Below are 23,591 nucleotides of genomic sequence, written 5' to 3'. Positions count from 1 at the left end.
CAGTGGGTTGAACACAGGTGAGCCTGGCTCTGAGGGGCTATGGGCCAGCAGATGGCACAGAAGGTCTCGCACCTGGCCTCTAAGAAGTCCTATAAAGAGGAAGAGGAAGAGAATGGATTTGAAGAAAGGCTAAGACTGGGCATCTAATTTCTAATCCTCTTGTCCTGAGAAAGGAAGAATAATCATTTCTGCAACCTGACAGCTTTGTTGTCCAAGAGATTTTTCTCTGTCTCTAGATGCAGAAAGATCTTTTACATTCCAACCACAGAGGAGAAAGAACCACTCTTTGAATTAATACCAAGACGCAGTTTCATGCATTTCCTGTGGGAGGATAGGAAGGCTATTTTCCTCTTTGGATGTGGTAGCCCCTGAGAATTTGAGACCCTTATCTTGGAGAGGGGGTGTGCTTTATCAAGTGATAAGTGTTGGCCACCTTCCCAATCCCAAGGCAGGTATTCATAAGGCTGTAGGCAGTAGGAACACGTGCGTGCAGGCCTCGGTGAGGGTGTATTCATTTCCCTAGAGTAAATAGCTAGGAATGGGATCACTGAATCATGTAGTAAATATGTATTTATAAGGGAACTTTTCCAGAGTATCTAAATCATATTGCCTTCTCACCAGCAAAATAATGAGTTTCAGTTGTACCCTCTGGTTCCCAGCACTTTCTGCGTGTAATGATAATTCCATGTATTTTTAGTTAGCGTTTTCCTTGGGCCTATAATGTGGAACATGCCTTTGCCAGTGTTTTTGTTATTATCATCTGTCTCTTGTGTTAACTCCTCGATAGGTCTTTATAAATTGTGAGCACTCATCCTTTGTCAGATAGTGTGATCTGCACCTGTTTTCTCCAGTTCTTGTCATTATTCTCCAAGCAGTGTAAAATTTTTTAATTTTTTTTGAAATCTAGTTTGTTTGTCTCTGATGTAAGAAACACATCACATCTGAAAACCCTTTTGCCTCTTCTAGACAAAGACCTTCTCCGGTGTTTTCTACTTATAAGTTGTAGATTACAGTCCATTGAATTGCTTCTGAACATTTGTCAAAAACCAGCTGGTCTTGTTTGCGTAACTGTTTCTAGGCTTGCTGCTTGTTGCGCTGTCTTTACCAGCTCTTTATTTGCCACTTTCCTTTACCAATGTCCTGATGCCTGTAGCTTTCGACTAAGTACTAAAATCCACTCTGTTCTTCATTTTCAGATTTTTGCTAGCTATTTTATAACCCCTTTTCCACACAAATGGTAGAATTAGCCTGTCTCGATATCCCGAGAATCAAGCTGGGATCATTGGGTAGAAGAGAGTTACAATATCCCTGTAGGATAATTTGAGAGAAAATTGATATTTTTACTGTGGTGACTTTTTGAATCCATTAATACCATATGACTATGAGTATTCTCATCAACGCATTCAAAAAATTTCCTTTTAATCTGTGTCTAGTTCTTTCATAACATATGTCTTCCACACATGAGGAAAAGACTTGGTGCTGAAAATTTTCCTATACCAAAATTTTCCATTTTTGTCACTCTTTACCTTGGTAGGTCTTCAGTATTTCCAGAAGTGTTTTGTGGTCTGCGTTTCATTTGTCATATGGTTAAGTTTCGTCTTGGTTTGGTTTTTTTATGCTGGCTGGGATTGCTAGTAGTTGGTGTTAATAGGAGCCGTGAGAGTAGTCATCTTTGCACCGTTCCCAGGGAAAGCAGGTCGTCTCTCAGTAGGTGATGTTAGTTGCAGGTGTTTCTTTAGGTGCTTGTTTTTCAGGCTGAAGAAGCTCCTTTCCATTCCTACTTTCCAGGGAGTGGCAGGTTGGATTTTGTGAGATGCATTTTCTGTATCAGATGATAGGCTCGTGTGTTTTTTTTTTTTCTGCTTTACGCAGATGGTGTCATTGGGGTTGGCTAAGAGCCAAGCAATGAAAGAATGGAGAGGAGAAAGGGACCAGGGTGTCTCTGAGCATCCAAAAACGCCTTTCCCTTCTTCCGAGCCAGGCTTTTCCTGGAGTTGTCTGTGTGTGTGGCCACTTGTGAAGTTAGGCTGCCATGAACTCAGGCAGTGTTAGGTGGAGAAGGAGGAACATCGTTAGATGTTCTGTTTGTCTGGCAGCAATTCTGATTTTATACTTCTTTCCAAGCTGCAGCGACTGTTTAGTCTCAGAGTTCTTAAGCAGCTGCACCCCTTTCTCTAAGTTTAATAGATGCACTAAGTGGTGGGGTAGAGAAAGCCCATTCGGCTTCACCTAAGAATGACCTGGGTTTTTCACCTTTACAGTCAAACACCATACTATTATGTTGACTTCCCAGTTTAGGTCATCTGTGAGTTAGAAAATTTAGGCTATTTTGAAGACGCTTAATGAATTTCATAAGTATGACAATTATTCATTTTCTGTTTACATATAAACAAACCATCATGACTGTAAATGAGAAGTACATGAAACTGAATTACATGAATATTTTCAGCTTATCTCTAAGAATATCTGGTAGCCGTGTTTTTCATTTTCTTGTGTTTGGAAACACAGGCACAAATTAAAATGCAGTTTAAATATTAAAACTTCACACCACACCACTGGGTCAAGTGCAGTGAGGCACTTGTGTAACTAATAAGGGAGGTGGGGGTTCTGTAGTCGTGCTGCTGTGGCAGGATGGGCCTGTGAGTGTGTGTGTGGGAGCGTGTGTTAGGAAATGCCCGTGCTGTGCAGTGGAGGAGGATCTGGGCAGACCTTTGGCCACAACAGCAGGGAGGATTTTCCCTGCCAGGGTGTGTAGGTCCCGGAGGGCCAGGAAGGGGCGAGCTTCCAGAGCAATGCTGTACTGGTGGTGAACACTCGCCTTAGCGGATGTCTCTCCATCAACCAGAAGGGAAGTAGAGGAGCAAGATATAGGAATAATATTACCACGTAACTCAGTACCGCCTGTCTGCCCTTGTATGGGACACTTATCAAGACTTAAATGGAGCAATAAATATACCATTCGCACTTTGAATTTAACACTGTATCATCACAAAATTGAAAACTTAAGACTTGATTGGTTAGTATATAAAAAATCATTTTATATGCACATTTTAACTGTTTGAATTCTAAGCCATGGACAGTGTTAGCATATCTTTGTTACCAGTAACACTATGTACATCATAAACATCCGGTTAGGAGTCTTGTTCACCTGAATGCTATCCTGTCACTAGCAGTGTCTGGGGGCTTCGCTCCCGGTAAGGACTTACAGAGATTGTTGGCTGAGGCTGGCAAAAGGGAGAGGTTTTGTGGCACAGTAAGTTAAGCTGCTGCCCACAGCATCAGCATTCCGTATCAGAGTACTGGGTTCAGGTCCCAGCTGTTACACTTGTGATCCAGCTTCTTGTAAACACACTTGTGAAAGATGACCCGATTACCTTGGCTCTTACCACTGACATGGCGACCTGGATGGCGTTTCTCCCTCCTTCCTTCAGCCTGGCCCTGTCTCAGCCATCGTGTCCATTTGGAACGTGAAGCAGTGGATGGAAGAGCGCTCTTTGCGTCTGTCTCTGTCTCTCCCTCCACCCCGTCATCTCCCCCTCTCCTTCTCTCTGTTCCTCTCCCTGGTATTTCCCTTTTCTTTTTTAACTTCTGGTTTTCAAATAAATAAAATGAATCTTGTTCTAAGATATGTATATATCCTATGGAAGAGCTGTGACCCCTTGTTCTTGACTATAAGGAAACTCATTTGTTCTTCTGTTTATATTGTTCTTTATAACCCTTCCACTTCTAAAACTGACTTTGAAGTAGGTAAAGGGTAGCTGAAACAAAATAGGATGTTTTCTTTCCAACAGTAAGCCTTTTTTATGCATTTGTAGAACTAAGGAATATCATGCTAGTATGTTTGGTTGTGTTAATTTTGTTTGTTTTGCTGTTACTTTTGGGAAAGGCAAGTAAAATTTGCCCATGAGCTACCCAGTTCTCTACTCATGGTCTTGAGTTGATTTACATAATTATTATTACTTCATGATAATTGCTTTAGGAGCAAATAATACATACTCAGTCCGGTGTTTATTTTGAGTGCAGAATGACTGCTTCTTAAAATTATATTCTCTCTCCTGTTTCCCTCTGTCTCCAGGATCAGAATCCAGGCTGTCAACGAAATTGGAGCTGGACCGTTCAGTCAGTTCATTAAAGCAAAAACCCGGCCATTGCCACCCTTGCCTCCCAGGCTCGAGTGTGCTGCTGCTGGGCCACAGAGCCTGAAGCTCAAATGGGGAGACAGCAACTCCAAGACGCACACTGCCGACGAGATGGTATACACCCTGCAGCTGGAGGACAGGAACAAGAGGTGGGGCAGGAGAGCAGAGCCTGCAGCTCCCGTGGCCCTGCTCGTGGGCTGAAAGCTTAACCTGCTCAGTTTCCATCTACTTGTTCTTACTCTAAAATGTGTTTCTCTTCTCCCAAGATTTCCTGTGTATTTGAGTCCTGCCTTTTATACCCAAAGCTCTACCCCGCTCTCTCTGTTTGGAATTTTTAGACATTGAAAAGTTCTGATTTCCCTACATATAATATTCCATGTGGTGTTTTTCCTTTCATAAAGCCACATAATGGGGAGAAATTTTTTTCAACAGAAATTGTCCAATTCAAGTGCACAGCGTGCAGTAGTGTTCTGTTAGTCACATGTGCAAAGGGAAATAGGATTGGAAGAGACGTTAACCTTTTGAAATATTCAGTAATTGCAAGAACAAACATGTTTACCAGTCCAAAATAGTGATCGTTGATGTACAGATGGGGTTTGCACTTGGTAACTACAGGCAGTGCAATATCAAATTAGCCTGGGCAAGCAGGAGATTCTTTGTAAGACTCCGTGCCCAGGAAACACTCTCAGCTCTAGAAATCAAATCCAGCCTTTAGTATAGCATTTGTTTCCTATAACCTCATTTCCTCTGAAAATGGATGATCAGAAGATAGACAGCTAAACTGTATTTAGGAATAATCAGATGTTGAGCAACAGTTAATGGTAACAGAATGTTTTGCTACCCGCAACCCTAATCAGAGAATCTGAGAAGCAGGCGGAAAGGGTGGCTGAGCATCGTAAACCGAGACAGTGATGGGAGAGCCACCATACACTGCTGCTTGTCTTGTGTACCTGCTTAGGCACAAAACCAATGTTAGCGTGCAAGAGCCGAAGCATTGCTGTCATCTCCCCCATGTGCATCGCTGTTCTCTTCCTTTCCTCAGGGAGTATGTTCCAGCTTCCCCAGAACCTACCCCTGTCCCCACGCATCCAGTCTCCAAGGTCCACCTATGGTCAGATGCTCACATTGACTTGAGTGCAGGGCAGTTCCGTGGGCTTTCAAAAGAGAGAAAGGTCCAGAAAAACCCAAGGCCCTGTGCCCAGGAGCATGGTCACAGCTCACAAATGGTCCAGAGCTCTAGTACCATAGAAGAAAGTGCTCTGGTGCTTTGGAAGATGCTGTGGCCACCTGGTTGCAAAGATCAAGAAAAAATTCTTGAAGGAGGTGACATTTGAACTTGATTTGGCTTGCTAGTAGTTTTGATAAAAGAACAACCAAAAATGGATGCCCTGTTGACAGCGAGTTTTGGCATAGGAAGCACAAAGACAGTACAGCTTCTTTTGATGCATTCTATATAAATTATATCTGTCCTTTTACATACGGGCCATTGGTCTTCCTGTACTATGTGCCTTTTGATGTGTTCTTACTGGTTTGTGCATTTATTGCCTGGAGATTCCACAACTGAAGAACACAGACAAGAACAGGAATTAGAACTGACAGAAATTATTATACATATAGAAAGTTAACATTGAGGAGAATTTTTCGCTTGGTGTCAGAGAACTTTGCACAGGGAGTATCATCTAGTTGTACTGTACTGTTCCAGGAAAAGTGAAGCACAGGGAAGTTGTTGCTGAATTGGAGTTAGAGGGTCCTGGCTTACAGGGCTGTGACTCAGTGCTGACTGGAAGCAGGTAGAAGGTGGGGGTTCCACACCACGCCATGCGTCTACGGCTTACTGCATGCCGGCCCTGGGCAGGTGCCGCAGGTGCAAAGCGGTAGACATGTGTGGTGTGATCCATGGTGTTCTGTGACACCGAGTGGCTCCTGTTCACAGAATAGAAGCTGCAGCAGCGTTTGTCCTGATGGGTTTGCTGTCATGAGACATTGAAATATGCCAGAGAGAAAACAGTACAGAATCTAGTGATCAATATATGTTCTTTCCTCCAAAGAAAAGCCCAAGGCGCTCACCTTGTTAATCAAATAAATGACATGCCTAAATTTAAATGGCATTTTTATAAAACTCACCATTAGGAATGATATTTTTCTTAATTTTATGAGCTGGAGTCCAAATTTATCTTTTTCAAATTAGATTTGTCAGTGTTCTCAGAAAGTTATTAAAGTGATGGAAATATAGAGCATAATAAATTGTCGTTCTATTTGCAGAATAATCTTCCTGGGATTTAATAATAAGAAAACAGTCTAATATTAGCTTGAGGATGACCTTCCCAGTGTCTTGTAGCAAATGGCCCTTTGGATCTTGACTCGTAAGGATTGGGGAAAAGTAGGTTGTGTTAGATGCATCATAATGCTGGTTGCTATAGTTTTAATCCAGTCTGCTTGGGTTCTAGAGGAAGGTCAGAGTCTACTTCCCAAATGGTTACAGACTTTTTCCTTGAGCCTGTTTCCAGAGTTGTTTTAATTGTGACTCTTAGGAAAAATTCACACAGTCTTTAGTATGTACATTAACTAGGGGCAGCATTGAGGTAGGTTTATTGGTGATTCTAGTTTACTTTCTTACCTGTCGGGTCTCAGAGTATTGCTTTTGCCAGAAATACCTGACTATCAATCAAGTCACCATGAGCCTTTGGAAGGAGAGCTGCTGGAGTGTCCAGGGCACTCTCCAACTTGCTGCGTGCATCACAAGTTGGCTGAGCTGTATTCAGGAATAATCAGATGTCGAGTAAGAGTTAGTGGTGACAGAATGTTTTGCTACCCACAGACCTAATCAGAGCGTCTGAGAAGCAGGTGGAAAGAGCATCGTAAACCCAAACAACGATGGAAGAGCTTTGCTCCTGAGCTGTTAAGGTGTTCTCAATTTGTACGACATTGTGCAACAGAAGCACACTAACAATAACTTCATGGTGATTGTCAGAATAGAGCTGAGTTGATTTTTGGCTGCTGATCCATTGTTCTCATATTTTCTTCATTCTTTCAGTAAATAGATTAAGCTAGAAGGTTGCTATCCTTTGCACCTGTTTTACCTTTAAAAAGCAAATCCTTGAAGATCACTTAATTTTATAAATGTATGGGGTGTATTACTGTTTTTTCTTCATAGTTTCAGCTTTTGTTTTACACAAATGGGAAAATAAGAAGCGTACAAATGTCCCGTAAGAATGACTGTTTAGTGTCCAAATCCCAGAAGGTTTGGCATCCACCATGTGCTGATTTGTGATGTTTATTTATGCACCTTTTAATCAAAATATTTGAAATCACCAAGAAAATTGTAAAGATAATGATTGGCCAAAAATATTGCTTTAACTTTGTAAAGGAAACTTCTTGGGTGCTTGGAAAGTGCTTAACACTGACAATTTTACCTGCATTACTTATTAAATAAAAAGGTAAGATATTTTCTAGAACAGTAATAGGGCTTCTACCAATTCTTCTATCATTTTATTGGAAAAATATCCAGTTTCTAATAACTTGTATTGATTTGAATTTAGAATTATTAGATTTTATGCATGTAAATGAAGGAACTATTTGTAAATATTGGATAGACAAAGATGACTACAATAGATACCTGCCTTTAGGAAGCTTGTAACACAGGGCCAGTGTTATGGTAGTGGGTTAAGCTTCCATTTGCAATCCTGGCATCCCATATTGGAGTACAAGTTCAAGTCCAGGCTCCTCCACTTTTGGTTGAGCTTCCTGCTGATGCTCCTAGAAAGGCAGCCCTGCCATCTACATTGGAGACTCAGATGTAGTTTTAACTCTGGTCAGCCTGGCCCAGTGCCAGGTTTTTGAATAAATAAACCATCCTACCCTACCCTTTGAATAAATAAATTAATTATATGCACACACTGTTCAGACTACTGAGGGACAGCAGAAGGCTGCCGTCTAAGGGAGCCGTACAAATAAATGAGCAGAGAAGGTGGTAGGTTTGCTGTGAGGTCTGAAAGGGTTTCAGTCTTACACCCTCATGCCTGAGATCCGTTAGATGGAAGACTAGTGGTGAGGACTTGAAACTAGACAGAAGCTGGTGATCAAGTGGTCAGGAGCCCTGGATCTTTCTCCAGAGATCTTCCTCTTTCTGTTATGCTACTGTTAGTGCTTCCTCAACACCGATCCTGGGCATCTTACATGGAATTAGAAAGAATTGCAAGGAGCAGCTTGAGTAAGCCATTGCGTCAGTGTGAATCAATCCAAAACCCACCTGAGCTTATTTTATTGAAAAAAAAAATTCCTCTAATAGGACATTTTTCCATGTATACATATGGCAGGCTTTTTACACACCAGTTTACGTTTCCGTATTTGTATAGCAACCTTAAAGCACGGCTTCACGTTCATGGGGCCAAAAATTGATACCTGATGATCAGATTATGATCATTTGCCCAAACATGTTTTTCTTGGGAGTGTTTTTCCAGTATGTCCTAGGTCTCATGAGATACGTAGTCTGTCTTTAAGAGCTTTTCTAAGGAAATAAGTTAGCATTAAATTGTGAGCACATCATGCTGCAGATTATATTTTGTTTCAACTAAAAACAAAAAATTAGATTGGTATGGCTTTCTAGTGATTAAATCTACTATTACCAGAGCGAGAGCAGAAAAGCTGAATGTCTGTGGTTTCCATGTTATGCAAGAAAAATATATCCCAAAGTGAACATCTCCTAATGCTGTGTTAGCCTGGGAGTGACACAGCCTGCCAGAATGGGCTTGTGCGAGTTAACATGGCAGGGCTGTGCTCGTGAGTCAGAAGATGTGTCGATGTTGCTGAGATGAGATGCTACGCTGCCCTAGCAGAGCTGAAGTTGGTACTGATCCTGACCCCGTAGGTCGTGTTACCCGGTGACCGTACACAGCACTGGGGTGGGACAAACTCCAATTCCAGGAACATGTTTATGCTCAATCTGTTGTTTGTCCAGAAGTGATGCATGGATTTTTTTTTTTTAAGGCAATTCTCCAGTGAAATTGGGCTTGAGAGAGGAGAGCCTTAGTGTGGATACTAATCATTCGATCTTCATTAGCTTTGCGCTCACACTCAGGACACTGTTCCCTAAACAGCAGAACTGGAGGGACCTTGTAACATTGACCGTGTGACTGCCTGTTTGCCTTAGAGAGAGCAGGCAATCATCAACTTTCTATGAGCTTTTTTAAACACAGTGTTTCTCGGGCCCAGTATAGTAGCCTAGTGGCTAAAGTCCTGACCTTACATGCACCAGGATCCCATATGGGCGCCGGTTCTAATCTTGGCAGCCCTGCTTCCCATCCAGCTCCCTTCCTGTGGCCTGGGAAAGTAGTTGAGGCTAGCCCAAAGCCTTAGGACCCTGCACCTGTGTGGGAGACCCAGCTTTGGGTCAGTTGAGCTCCAGCAGTTGTGGCCACTTCGGGAGTGAATTGTTGTACAGAAGATCTTCCTCTCTGTCTCTCCTCCTCTCTCTATATCTGACTTTCTAATTAAAAAAAAAAAAAACAGTGTTTCTCTAAATACCAAAAGAACACACTAGGCAACTAATAAATGGAGCCTGAATGTGGGCACTGAGGGAAGAGGGTGTGCCCGCCTTAGAACCATCTCCCAGCCAGCTCAGCGTCCAGCCTGGGAGCTGTCTGTGGCTGCTGTGTCCTTTGCTTCCCTGTCCAGCCTGCATGACTACCCTGCCTGGATAGAAGGCATTGATGTGTTACCTTCCAGAAGTCAGTGAATTGTGACAGGTTAGAGTCACACAGTGTCAACTGTGTGTCATGATCCGTAACTGTTCCCTGAACTTCTTTTTGCCTTACTTACTGCTTCCTCTACATAATGCAAATAACACCTGTCTCCACCCCCTGATAAATGAAGGGGAGGGAGGCCACCTATTTTTAAAACATTTCTAATTTTTAGAAAAAGGGCACAAAATGCAAACTAAGTAGATTATTACTAGCTTAGTCAATTTCAGGCTAAAACATTAGGCATAAGCCAACATGAAAAGTGCTGATGGGACTATTTGAGATCTTCATTGAAAAAAAAAAACAGACTAGAATTGGATATCGGGTTAGGATAAGGCCACTAGCATCCACAGAGGCAAACATGTCTGGAGAACTCTGGGCGGTCTCCTTAATGCGAGAGTCCCTGAGAGAAAAGGAGATTTAGGAAATTCATCTCTTTTCTTGGCACTTTTACATTCGATCTGTAAACGTTGCCCAGTGCCTACCTTCAGTATCCGCACTTAATACCCCCCGCTTCCATCTGCTTCTCCATGGCATTGATAGGGCCCTGTGTTCTTGATTGAGTGAGGACACGTACTGTCCTGAACTCCTTCCAGCCCCACATGCCACTTGGATAGCACAGGAGGTTCACACACAAGATGCATGCAGCCCAGAGAAATTAAGAAGAAATGACAATGGCATATGGTTGCTTATGAGTGTACCTGTATTGAGTTTACCAATTTGTACTGTTGTGAAAATATTTTGAAAAGTGCTGTTTGCAGCCAGTAGTAAGCTACAGGCCATTTTAGGTCAGCAGGTAATAGCATTTTGAGGGATTCATATTAATAGGCTGCTGTTAACTTGTAGTGGATCTAGGGATTATAAGAGAGCAGAAGGTAGCAAACACGAAAAGCTTCACATTATTTCTTGTTTCTGCCATGAATTTATCTATAAACCACTGTAGCTTTCCTTCTAAAAAATAAGTCTTAAAGAAGCAGATTTTGAAGCTATATTCTTTGTATGTATGGAGAATTATGGATACATAGGCAGCCCATCATTTACCCCTTAAAATTAATTAAAGAAAGAAGCATTTAAAGATGTAACATGACAGAACAACTTCCATCAGTTGCATTTAAGTGCAAATATTGCATCTTCTACAATGTTAAAGTCAAAAATACTGCAAGAAAAGTATGCCCTTTCCCTGAAATGTTTTTGGTTGTTTCTTTTGGATCTCCTAAAAATCTCTGTCAAGTGAGCTTACTGACTAGCTGTTAGCATGAAGTTACCTGAGTTGTTGAAGTTCAAGGTTAAGATCACACATCTTACATTCTGGCCCGAGTCTCTTCATTTCTGTACAACCCACTCCTATCCTGCTTGAGTGAGTATTCTGACAGCACAGTAAGTGAAATTATTTTGTTTTCACAGAAATATAGAGCATTGTTTTATGTTTCTTGTCTTTATTTTCTAGAGACATTTTATTAGCATTCTCCAGCAGAGTGGCATGTTGTTATAGTTGATGAAACTACACTGACATGTCATGATCACCAATAATTTCATGGCTACTGTGGGTGCTGTGCCTCCAGAGAGTTTGGGCAGATGTGTTATGAAACAGTGTTACACAGGGTGATTTGGCCACTCTTATCCACAGTCTAAAACACTTTTAAAATCTCCAAGTTTAATGACTGGATATGAACTATACTACTGTAACAATGTGGAGGAATCCAACATGAGGGGAGGGCTTTCTGGAGGGGTTGGGGGAATCCCAGAGCCTATGAGACTGTGTCATAAAATGAAATTTTAAAAAGTCTCCCAAGTTTAAACCCTATTTGTGCTTGTTACCAGCTAAACATACCACGGTTACCTCAAGGCAGCTGGGGGCAAGCCCTCCAGAAATTACTGACTATAAACATGTGACGATGCTCTCTACCTTCTGCCTTGTATACTCCTCGTTCCCTAGTAAATATTTCTGTTGTGAGAGAGCATTTATTTCCCATTTTTCCTCTCCTGAATAAAGATGGTCCATGGCACAGTAGACAGCAGTGGCCCAGGCCTCCTGCTTGCGCGGCCATGCTGCCGTGCTGTCAATAACACTGCTTAGCCAGGTTGGCCAGGGCAGGGGTTCTGGTGCTCACAGACACAGTCTGTCTCTCCAGCAAGAACGTCTCAAGAAGTGTGGGTGGGTAGAATGCCAACAGGAAGAAACAAGATCTGTCGGTGATGCTCCTTGCTGGCCACACAGTGCTGCGAGCATCTACAGAGTGTGAGCAATCGTGCTCATATCCACTGAACACATAGGTGCTGCCCTTGCATAACAGATGCTTCCTTTGTCCTCTCATTAACTTCTCATACCACAATGTGAAAACCAACACCTGTTTTTACAGTTTATCTGATGACAGGGCATGAGATGACCAGACTGTTGATCCTGAACTCGAACTCAGCTCATTTGACCCCAAAACTGACATGCTTATCCACTCTTATGTACCCTGGACTCCCCACCTAGCCGATCATGAGCCTGTGCATGAGCACTGCAGGAAGCTCCAGTGATGTGATCATACATGTTCTTTCCCTGGGTCCTCCTGGAGCCCTGATCATTGCCTCCAATGGTATGTGACCCCAGAGAGCAGGAGTTATGGTGACAAAGGCCCCCTTGAGGCCTTGCCAATGTGGGCCCAGGGCTCGTTGAAATAGATATGATAGCACAACAGGTACCTGTGGCTATGTGCTTCAACCTGGACTGATGGCAAAATGACTTAGCTATTGTTGATCATCTGCAACATTCCAGGAACTCATGCTGCCTGCTCTACTTACAGAGGTTATTTCACCACTGATTCCATTGCCACAGGAGTGCTCATGTACTGAAAGTGACCGTAAATTTGGCCACCAAATTAGATTGGTCATTTATTTGGGGGAGAGCAGGCTGTCTCGTGTAGGCTAATACAGGCAGAAAAACATCACAAATTTAGATTGAACTATTGCTCGAACATAAGCAGCGGATGTCCTCAGTAACCTGGAGGGAGGCCAGCATGCAGTGGCTGAGAGCCACAGAGCTCCCCAGGGATGTCAGCCTGACTCAGGTCTCTAAAAAGCAATCTGTGGTGCTCAGGGTGCAACACTCAGAGCCTCCGGAGCAGACCATGTCTTGAGCTTTCACTATGTACTGGGGCTGAGCTGAGCTTTCATCTATATTATAGCTTTTTACTTGTTTTTTTAAAGATTTATTGATTTGTTTGTTTATTTATTGGAAAGTCAGATATACAGAGAGGAGAGACAGAAGGGAAGATCTTCTGTCTGCTGGTTCACTCCCCAGCTGGCCGTGATAGTCAGAGATGAGCCTATCTGAAGCCAGGAGCTTCTTCCAGGTGTCCCACATAGGTGCAAAGTTCCAAGGCATTGGGACATACCCCACTTCTTTTCCAGGCCAAAAGCAAGGAGTTGGATGGAAAGTGGAGCAGCCAATACAGAATCGCAGAGCTTGCCACACAGCATATGATCAAAAAGTGTTTGTTAAATGAATGCATTAATTCTGCTTACCCCTAAGCCAAGTTGGCTTGCAGTCGGACATAGAAGGGTGATTCTGTCATTAGCCAATGTAAAGTTGTTGCCTGAAGACAGTGTGGTGAGGCAGTGGAAATGTGGGGTTGCATTGACTCATGCACTAGGTTTGAAAGTGTCCAGCAGATTCATGTCCTGAATCTACTAAAGATCCTGATGTACTTGCAGAAAGATATATCTTTATGGAAAAAGGCAGATTTGCAGAGAAGAGAGACAGCGAGGGAAGCATCTTTGATCCAGTGGTTCACTCCCCAAATGGCTGCAAATGGCTGGAGCTGAGCTCATCCAAAGCCAGGATCCAGGAACCTCTTCTGAGTCTCCCACAAGGGTGCAGGGTCGCAAGGACTTGTACCATCATCTGCTGCCTTCCCAGGTCACAAGCAGGGAGCTGGATGGGAAGTGGGGCAGCCAGGACATGGATTGGTGGACCCATATGGGATGTTGGTGCTTGAAGGTGTAAGATTCATTTGTTGAGCCATGGTGGCAACCCCAAGTCGTATTATTTCTAAACCTTGACAGATAACTGGTTTTTTTTGTTGTTGTTGTTGTTTTAAGAAAAACAGTGGGATAGTACGCCTAGTGTTATGGTGAAAACAGTAAGATTTACAGACCTTATGGAAAAATGCCTGACCTATAATATTTTATATTTTTAATCTTTGAGCTCACATTTCATAGTGATATCAATTAGTAGAGAAATGCAGAATAATCATGAATCGGAAGGGCACAGGACCCAGCGCTGTCAGAAAACTGTTTAACCATTCATGCTGTTTTTCTATTACATGATTAACCTGATACATGCTTCTAAGCTCACAATTCTTTTTTTTTAATTTACTCAAAGATCCATAACCCCAGTCTTCTTTTACGCATTTAGGAAATGGGATTTGGTGGCTCTTGGGAATATGAATGAAAGAAGAGCCTAGCATATAGAAGAAAGCAATTTAACACTATCACATTATAGATAGATCTGTTATTTAAACATGTGAAAAATTCTGGCATCTCTCAGTGAATAAAAACACCAATTAATGTATGTAGAATTTGGACTGTAATCTCATTTCAGTCTTTATATGTGCATAAATTATGCTTTTTCTTGTATAAATGTACAAAAACTATTTAACTTTGAAAGAGAAAGAAATTGATTAACCCAGATGAATGAAAAGCATTTGTCAAGTTGGCCTAATTGATTCCTTGTTGTGAGTAGAAGTTCAGATGCTTGATGGACCCTGCTTCTTCCTCCAGGTTCATCTCAATCTACAGAGGACCCAGCCACACCTACAAGGTCCAGAGACTGGCGGAATTCACTTGCTACTCCTTCAGAATCCAGGCAGCCAGTGATGCTGGGGAAGGTCCCTTCTCAGAAACCTACACCTTCTGCACAACCAAAAGCGTACCACCAACCATCAAAGGTTTGTAGGCAGTGCAACCATGAGGACATGTCAAACCTCGGAGCAGGGAAGCTCACTGCTGACCTTTAGCTTGCCAACTAATAACAAGATAGGATAAAAGGAACACTCTAGAAAAGATATTTAGACAATAGATAGGAGAGGCCTTAAAAGAAGGGGACCTGTTAGATGATGGCTGTTATCAAGTATGCATGCATGTGTGTTACGAATGATGCAGTGTGACATTCTCATCCCCACAGGTGCTAGAAGGGATAAGAGCAAGTGTGGAGTACTCCCTGGTGCTAGAACTCTTGAGATTCCAAGGTTTCCCACAGAAGGCTTGTGATGCCCTTTCCCAGACAAGTAGAGCAGCAGAGATCCCCATTCACCTTGGGGTGGCTGGTGCCCAGAACCCAGTTGCTGCCTTGGGCCTTTCCCTCTTGGCCCATGGCTCCAGCTTTGAAGAGCTGCCCCTGGATGGGTGCAGTAGCAACAGGTCTGTCTTCTGGAAAATTTATTCAGGGTTTATGAGAGACTCATTTGTTTCTCTGCCTCTGTAGAGAATCAAGTATTACAGAAGCCATAGGATCCCAGTACATCTAGTTGTTCTCTCCTGTATTGCAAGGCCAGGGGACAAATGCCATTCTGCCCAGATTTCCCCGTTTCTGGATCAACTGTAGTTCTTCTCTCTAATTCCACCCGCAGGGGCTGTCTGGGCAACAGAGTAAAGCTAACAGCAGCAAGAACTTATGCAGCCCTCATGGACTGAGGCTAGGCCTTGCCCAGGTCTGTGGTTCTTGTGGAAATGCCTACTGGTAACACGTAGGGAGACAGACAGCACAAGTGGCTTTATCCAGTTGCTGCTCAAAAAGATTCAAGGCTGACAGATGGAAGCGTATATTCAACCTTGGGGGGAAGGAAGGACCTATAAGTGTTTATCTTGAGGAACAAGAGCTTGGACTCAGGACTTTCCCATAAAGGAGCTGAGTTGACTGCTAACACTACCAGAGTCTATTACAGCAGGATGAAGAGCCTCTAGTCCTAAGTCAAGGTGGGACTTACATTCTGAAAGGGTTTCCCATGACTCCTTCCCAGGCTGCTGTATGGCAGATACCTTCCCACAGCTTCCCTACCCTGTGTGCCCTCTGACAGTTGTTCCTTTGTGACTGACAGACGTAAGTATTCATCCACCTGCATGGCATTGGTGGGTCAGGTGGGCAACCAATGCCCCAGCCCATGACTTCCCATCGCAACCTCAACCGAAGTGACTCCTGTGGACACTGCAGCTCTGCAGCTGGTTGGGTGGTTGGGTGGTCCCAGAGAAGGGTTGCTGCATTTACTAGTGCTTAGAAAACACCTGTGTTTTCTTGGCACTTAGACTTTAGAAAGGCAGTTGGCTCACAAGGTTGTCTTTGTACTCTTAGACTTGCAAAATTATTCTCTTACCCAAAGACTGTTTATTCTGCTAAAATTCCTTTTTAAGTTTTGCCGTGAATTGTTTGGAGTTTTGACCAAGTAATTCCGACAGAGGCTTTTTTTTTTTTTTTAAGAAAAGCTTTCTTTAAAAAAAAAAAAAAAAAAACAGTCTTACATGAAATGACCAATGGAAACAATTGCTTACAAAGAATCGTGGACAATTAGAAATTGTAAGAGGAGAAGTCAGAGGAATGATGTATCCTAGTTGTAAAATTTTAAAATATCATATTTGAATCAAGCTGTAGACATATAACCTCTAGGAAAATCTCTTAAAAATCTGTAGCATTTGAAGTGTTTTACTACAGTCTGATATAATTCATTTTTAAATGAGACTCATGGCTCCAGAAGGTGCAGCTTAAAGGCTTTCAGCACTTGCCCCTTCTTTGGCATTAGCTTGCCACCTGCTCCTGAACCATCCCCTTAGCCCTCACACAGATGTATCCCGTCCCTCCCCATCTCTTGTCCTCTGTTCCCCATTCCATGTTAGTCTTCCTACGATGTTCAATTTCTTTTGCATTGGTCTCATACCTTGCTCTGCCCTTCCCTTAAGGTCTTAAGATCTTTGACAACAATGTGCCTTAATTATTTTTGCATCCCCCACGGCACCTAGCACAGTGCCTCAACCTTAAAGGGTGTATGAGAGTCCTAGTGGAGAATTTACATACATGTGTGTGTGTAAAATCCAGGCCAAGTAGTTATTTACAGGCTAATGAATAAAGGATGTTTTAATCAGTGGCTTTCTAGTCTTGAAGTAACTTCTTGGTGGCCGAAGAGCACCCTGCTGGCTTATGGGAGGATGGGCAACTAACACACAAACCTGCCACCTCTTTCTCACCTTCTCCATCCCCTGCCCATGACAGGCACTTAAGTGCCAAGTCATTCTCTGGGTTACCTATTAATAGCATTAGCATGTTAGCTCTTAATATGACTCTTTGATTTTTGATCTTAAATGTATGGGTTTGTATTCCAGCACCTCGAGTAACACAATTGGAAGGAAATTCATGTGAGATTTTATGGGAGACAGTACCACCCATGAAAGGTGACCCTGTGAACTACATTCTGCAGGTATTGGTTGGAAGAGAATCCGAATACAAACAGGTAAGGACCGTTGTGTGTGGCAGATATGTAACTGGACAAAGTCAGGCTGGCTACTTGCCTCTGCCCGTCACCATGAATGAATGATTTAATGAGCTACTTTTTTCTTGAAATTAATGATCAGAATATGTGATTGTTACCTTATCATTCAGAGTATATAAGTCCTTCATATTTCATTTTACATGTGGTGACATTCATATTGAATTTTGCGTTCTTAGGCATAAATTGCAAAATGTAAATTGTGTGTAATATTGACAGTACCATTTGCAACTATCAAAGATTGTGTATGATTGAAAACTAAAGCGCCAACTGTTCTAGAAGGTAAACCATGCCAACTTAACTATTAAAGTCTGTGTCCTGCATACCTTTTAACAAGATTTACAGTGGGACGCAAAGGGTCACCTGTTACTTAGCAGCTCTGGGTTATAATGGCTTATCACCCTTACTATGCCTAGGAATCACTTCTAAATATGATTGGCAAATGGCCAGATACATAATTTCATTTTTGTTTTCCACCCTGCTTGTTAATTCTTAATTCTTCCAGAGCAACTCAGTATCAGGTTACCAACTACCAAAACTTCAGATATTCTGTAGGATCCTGGAATGTGCTTAACAACTATTTTTGTGAAATCAGGATATAGTACCATTCATTCCACCAGTAAGCAGAGACTTGTCTCTCATCAGCCCTTTGCATAAATAAATGCGACACATCCCCTGAAACATGAGTATAATTTCTGAAGCTCAGGGGGCTCAACACAGAACAAGGTAAAAGCAGTTTGGTAGAGATTTTGTTAAATGGCTAGTTGATGTTTTCTTTTGTAATAATAAAGAACACTTGATGTCTTAATCTTCAACCTGACATCTTCCAGTATTGATTCCTGTCAGTGAATGATGTCACCAAAGATTCATCATTCCTCCTAGGAGTGAAAGAGACTGGTTTTGCTTTATTATCCAACCTTATTGTTTTAATACAGTGTTCCCATTTCAGAGAAAATAAATCCACGGGTATAATTGCTTCCTCTTACTAGACAAACGTGACTGGTGTCAGGATCTCAACTCACATAGCGTAGAATTTTCCACTCCAGATTTAGTTATCTTTAATAGCATTGTCCTCATTCCATAATGAGACAGTGGTTGAAATATATATGAGGTGTTAAGGAATTTCACAGCATACCATTTAATATTTCGAAATAATTCATTTCCCAAGAGTATATTACATTGCATGTTCATCATTGTATTTTACAAACCTTTCATTCGATGTCCTATGCCTTTCCTCCTCTTCTTGGAAAAATGTACTGATTCTCATATTATGGTGACCACTACTTCACATTAGAATAGCAACAGTACTTTCCCAGTATCTATACATGTCTGACTGATACTGTCAGAGTAAAGGGTAACCTATGTGGCAACGTAAAACTTTATTAGTAGATTAAAAGTTTCAGTCTGCTGTTTAATGTTGTATATTTAGAGACTAATCAATAGTTAAATACTAACATAGTACACAATCATGTATTTACTTACCATAAACAGTTACTAACAAATGTGTTTGTTAAAAACAGGTAGAAACACCGTAGCCACGGGGTAAGCTCAGGGAATGGGAATTCACATTCTTTGTATGTCAGTGTGTTTCCTGCATTTACCAGGAAATGATTAAGGCTAGGAGTGGACCATCAAAATCCACAAGTTAATCAGGGACAATTTGTACTGGATTTTTTTTTTTTTTTGCTGCCATTTTATTGTGGGGAAAAAATGTTGGTCATCTTCTTCTTTTCAGCAAGCATTATTTTAATCACGATGTTTTGAGTATTTCTTTGATTTGTTCCTGACATGAGATGGAGAATGAACCCTTATTTTTAGTGTGTGTGTGTGTGTGTGCTGAGCAGAAGTTAAAATAATTACAATCCTCGAATAACAGATAATAAGCTTGGAACTCATAAGGGAAAGCAACAGGAAATGAGGGGTACTCACTGCTGTTCACCCCCTACAGCAGAGCCCTGGATTCATAAGGTTTGTGTTGCATAACACTTATCCGACAGGACCCACTAACATGGGAGCTTCTGCTACTGGATTTCATTTTCCAAAGACTGGCACACAGTTTGACGCTCACTCAATATCTCTTGCATTCATAAGTGGGTCAATGTCAAAGTCACAGGGAACTTCTGTCTGCAAGAGTGGTGAAAGTCAATTTCCCCTCAGAATAGATGTGATATTTATAATTTAGATAAAACAGAAAGTCACTGCAACAGAAAGGGGTCCTCCTTCCCTGGCTTTTTTTTACAGCAGCATTTGACAAGGACCCTGGCCTCTCTGAAGATCAACATGAAGCCTTAACTAACTTGGCTGTGGTTCTAGTTGATTACAGCTGGTTTTTCTCGGGCCCGGCGGTGTGGCCTAGCGGCTAAAGTTCTCACCTTGAAAGCCCCGGGAGCCCATATGGGCGCCGGTTCTAATCCCGGCAGCTCCACTTCCCATCCAGCTCCCTGCTTGTGGCCTGGGAAAGCAGTCGAGGATGGCCCAAGGCTTTGGGACCCTGCACCCGCGTGGGAGACCTGGAGGAGGTTCCAGGTTCCCGGCATCGGATTGGCGCACACCGGCCCGTTGCGGCTCACTTGGGGAGTGAAACATCGGATGGAAGATCTTCCTCTCTGTCTCTTCTCCTCTCTGTATATCCGGCTTTCCAATAATAATAAAAATCTTTAAAAAAAAAAAACAGCTGGTTTTTCTCTGTCGTCATAAGGTAGGCAGGCAGCCCATTGTAATTATTAAATAATAAATTAATTTAAAATATTCAAGAAATCGGGAGAATCAAGATGGTGTAATAGGGTAAGGACACGTTTAAACGGACAGAAAAACAATCAGGATGAAGCAGAGAGGACATATTCCAGGAAATAGGAAAGGACAGAACAACAGCAGAGGGATACCTGGAGACTGACAGACTCAGGAAAGCAGCAGGCACAACAGTGTGGTGTTGCAGTGACTGATACTCCAGCAGGATTCAACTAACAGCGATCTGAACTCCACCAGCAACCAGGTGGAAAGGGACTTTCACTGGGAGCTTGGGAGGCAAACCCAGACAAAGAACTGTCCATCCAGCTGGTCTGTTTGATTTGACCAGAAGCAGAGACAGAGCAGCAGATCCCAGATGGACAGTGCGAGAACAGGGTGGATTTCACAGCCCAGTCAGCCCCCTAGAGCCAAATTGGGCGCCATTTTGAGTAAGGAGATAAAGGCAAGGGAAAGGACTGAGCATATGCTGAGCTGGGAGTGAACTCATTTGTGACTCAGTGAACTGCAGCAACATGGCATTCTACAGGTTCCACCCAAGACAGGTCTGGGTAGCCCTAAGACCTGACGGCCAGCAGATCAAGAATTCTAGTGGTGGTACGTCAGGCGCCATTTTGTACACTGTGGCAATAGCTTTAGGACTGCAGGGGAAAACAGTGAACTGCGCATGTGCTGAGCTTGCAAGAACTCACTGAGGTCAGTGGATTGCACTGGTCCCACAGGAAAATAATAGTGACTGTGGCATCATATGGGTCAAAATAGGTCCGTGTGGCACCCAGACCTAACGTCCAACAGGTTCTGGCAAGATCAGCACCACCAACAACCTATCTATATAGCACGCCTGGTGTCTCTCTAATGCCTGGGACCTGCTCCAACTGAAAGTGGGAGAAAGGTTGCAGAGACAATGGTGCAGCCTCAGCATGGTATCACAGGAGGTGGAGAGTGGTGAGCCAGGAGCTGGGGCTGTGGAGACCACGGTGAAAATCTAACATAAAAACCCAGACCTGGACCTTGTTGGAGATTGTGGCACAAGTGGTTGCAAACAAAGAGTTGTGTACCAACTGCAATAAGTAAAATCACAGTGTAGACCTGTGGGTGACACAGCTTAGAAACCTGCCCCAAGGAGAAGACTCTGCTAACCAGAAGTACAATGATCAAGAGCAAAAGAAGAGACAAAAGCACAATGAATATTACTGAAAACTCCCCTGCAAAGGAGCAAAACCCTATGCCAACCTCAGAGTTAACTGAAGAAGACATCGAGAAAATGGGGCACACAGAATTCATAAAACTCATTTTAAAGCTTCTTATCAACAATGAGAAGCACATACAAGAGTTTAAAGAATTTAAGGAAGCAATAAAGCAAATCAAGGCTGATAGATCAGAAATTAAGAACACAGTAGAGCAAATTAAAAGTACAATGGAGAGTCTCCAAAATTGAATGAAGCAAGCAGAAGAAAGAATCTCAGAATTGGAAGGTATTTCCTGTCATCAGGGGGAAGCAAACAAAAAACTGAAAGCAGAGCTTTATCAGGCCAAAAAAAGTATTCAAGAATTGAAAGACACTATTAAAAGGCCAAATATAAGAGTTATGGGAGTCCCAGAAGGTGCAGAAAGAGAAGCTGAGTTTGCAAATGTATTTAATGAAATAATAAAGGAAAATTTCCCTAATCTGGAGAAAGAATTGGGAAACAAGATCCAGGAGGGGCACAGAACTCCCAACAGGTTTGATAAAAAGAGATCTTCACCAAGACACATGATCTTCAAGCTCTCTTCAATTGAACATAAGGAAAAGATCCTTAAATGTGCCCTTGAAAAAAATCAATTGACGTATAAATGAATGCCAATTAAACTCACAGGAGATCTCTCACAGGAAACTCTACAGGCAAGAAGAGAATGGAGTGACATATTCCAGATTCTAAAAGAAAAAAATTGTCGGCCCAGGATAACATCCAGCAAAGCTTTCTTTTGTCTTTGAAAATGAAATAAAATTCTTCCACAGTAAAGAAAAGTTAAAAGAATTTGCCTCTTCCAAACCTGCCCTACAAATGATACTTCAAGATGTTCTCTTGGCAGAGAAGAGGAATAAATAGCACCTACCAAAACCAAAGGCAAATGGGAAGAACATCCCAATAAAATGACAACAGAAGACTAAGCCAATGAACAACCCATTCCTAAAATGACAGGACCAAAGTACCACCCATACATATTAAACTCTGAATGTAAATGGCTTAAGCTCAATCAGACGTCATAGATTAGCAGACTGGATTAAAAAACAACATCTATTTATTGTCTAGAAGAGACACACTTCACCAACAAAAATCAACGTGGGTTTTGTGGTTTTCTGTTAGTTTCATCTCTTTAAAACACTTTCTTATTAAATTATTCAATGACTCGTAGATCATACAGTAGCATCATTTTCTGCAAGAAGGTTCTTGATTTTCATTTCTTTAGCTACATTGTTAGAGATTTAGTAGCATGTTTTTTAACTTCATGGTGTTGTTAATTTTTTTTTCTCCCTGATGTTGATTTTGTTTTGTGGTTTTTCATTTTAGGGGATGTATAGTAACTGTGTAATGGAGACTCTTACATCTAGTAACGTGTCATTTAACTTTATGGCATTGTAAATTTCTACTTTTCTTTCTATTGTTGATTTCGTGTTATGACTTTTCATTTGAGGGGATGTACAGTAGCTGTGAAATGGAGACTAACCTCCAGATGTGAGGACACAATGTAGTATGCATTTCTACTTCCAGACAAAGATGGACTTACAATGAAACTGTTCACTATATCTTGACAATAGGATGTTGGACTCTCTGCCATTGTCCATGCCCACAATGATGGACATATGACTGTGTATAAAGAACTATATTTTAGTAATGATATAGAGGAACTAGGTGGGAGGGGAGGGAATTGGGGAGAGGATAAGGGAAATACCAGGAGCCTATGGAATTGTATCATAAAATTATAATAATAATAATAAAATGTTAAAAAAATATTCAAGAAATCATTTGCAGTAGGCAGTCAGCATATGTGACAAATTGGTAAAATTCTTGGTGGTTGGTTTTGTTGCCTTCTTAAGAAATTCTTTGTAGGACCTGAAAATGCGTGGGATGAGAGCTCCTCTTCATAAATGTATTTCTGAAATTGAAACGTGTTTCGTCTCCTCCTGGCATATGTATGAATCTTTGATTTTCTTAGAACTTTCAATTTGCTAACAGAAATTAAACAGTGAGATGATGACAGTCTCATGACATCGTTTCTTTGATTTGCAGCATTAGGGATGAAATAAAAATAGTGTGCGGCAGACATCTTTACAAGGCATCATTTATCTTATTGATATTTAGATTTTTTTAAGGTTTCTAGATCCCTTTAAGTGCCTGATGGAGTCTGTGGTCGTACTTGTCTGCAGTTAAAACTCTGTATACAGTAGGTTTATGTTTGGGGCCAGT

General features: G+C 41.9%; 1 protein-coding gene across 3 annotated transcripts in view; it reads left to right on the top strand.

Annotated features, from left to right (window-relative positions):
• FNDC3B (fibronectin type III domain containing 3B) overlaps positions 1-23,591 on the top strand; it is a 342,344-nt gene that overhangs the window by 307,536 nt on the left and 11,217 nt on the right. For all 3 annotated transcript variants that reach the window (XM_058661102.1, XM_058661100.1, XM_058661101.1), the window contains 3 exons: positions 4,076-4,288; positions 14,645-14,811; positions 17,234-17,361. In XM_058661102.1, coding sequence (XP_058517085.1) covers positions 4,076-4,288; positions 14,645-14,811; positions 17,234-17,361 — 508 coding nt within the window. The remainder of the gene's footprint in view (positions 1-4,075; positions 4,289-14,644; positions 14,812-17,233; positions 17,362-23,591) is intronic.

Source organism: Ochotona princeps, chromosome 3 (genome assembly GCF_030435755.1).
Source record: "Ochotona princeps isolate mOchPri1 chromosome 3, mOchPri1.hap1, whole genome shotgun sequence".
NCBI classification, from domain to species: domain Eukaryota; kingdom Metazoa; phylum Chordata; class Mammalia; order Lagomorpha; family Ochotonidae; genus Ochotona; species Ochotona princeps.
The sequence above is the reverse complement of the archived record's forward strand: the minus strand, read 5'-3'. Positions and strand labels throughout refer to the sequence as shown.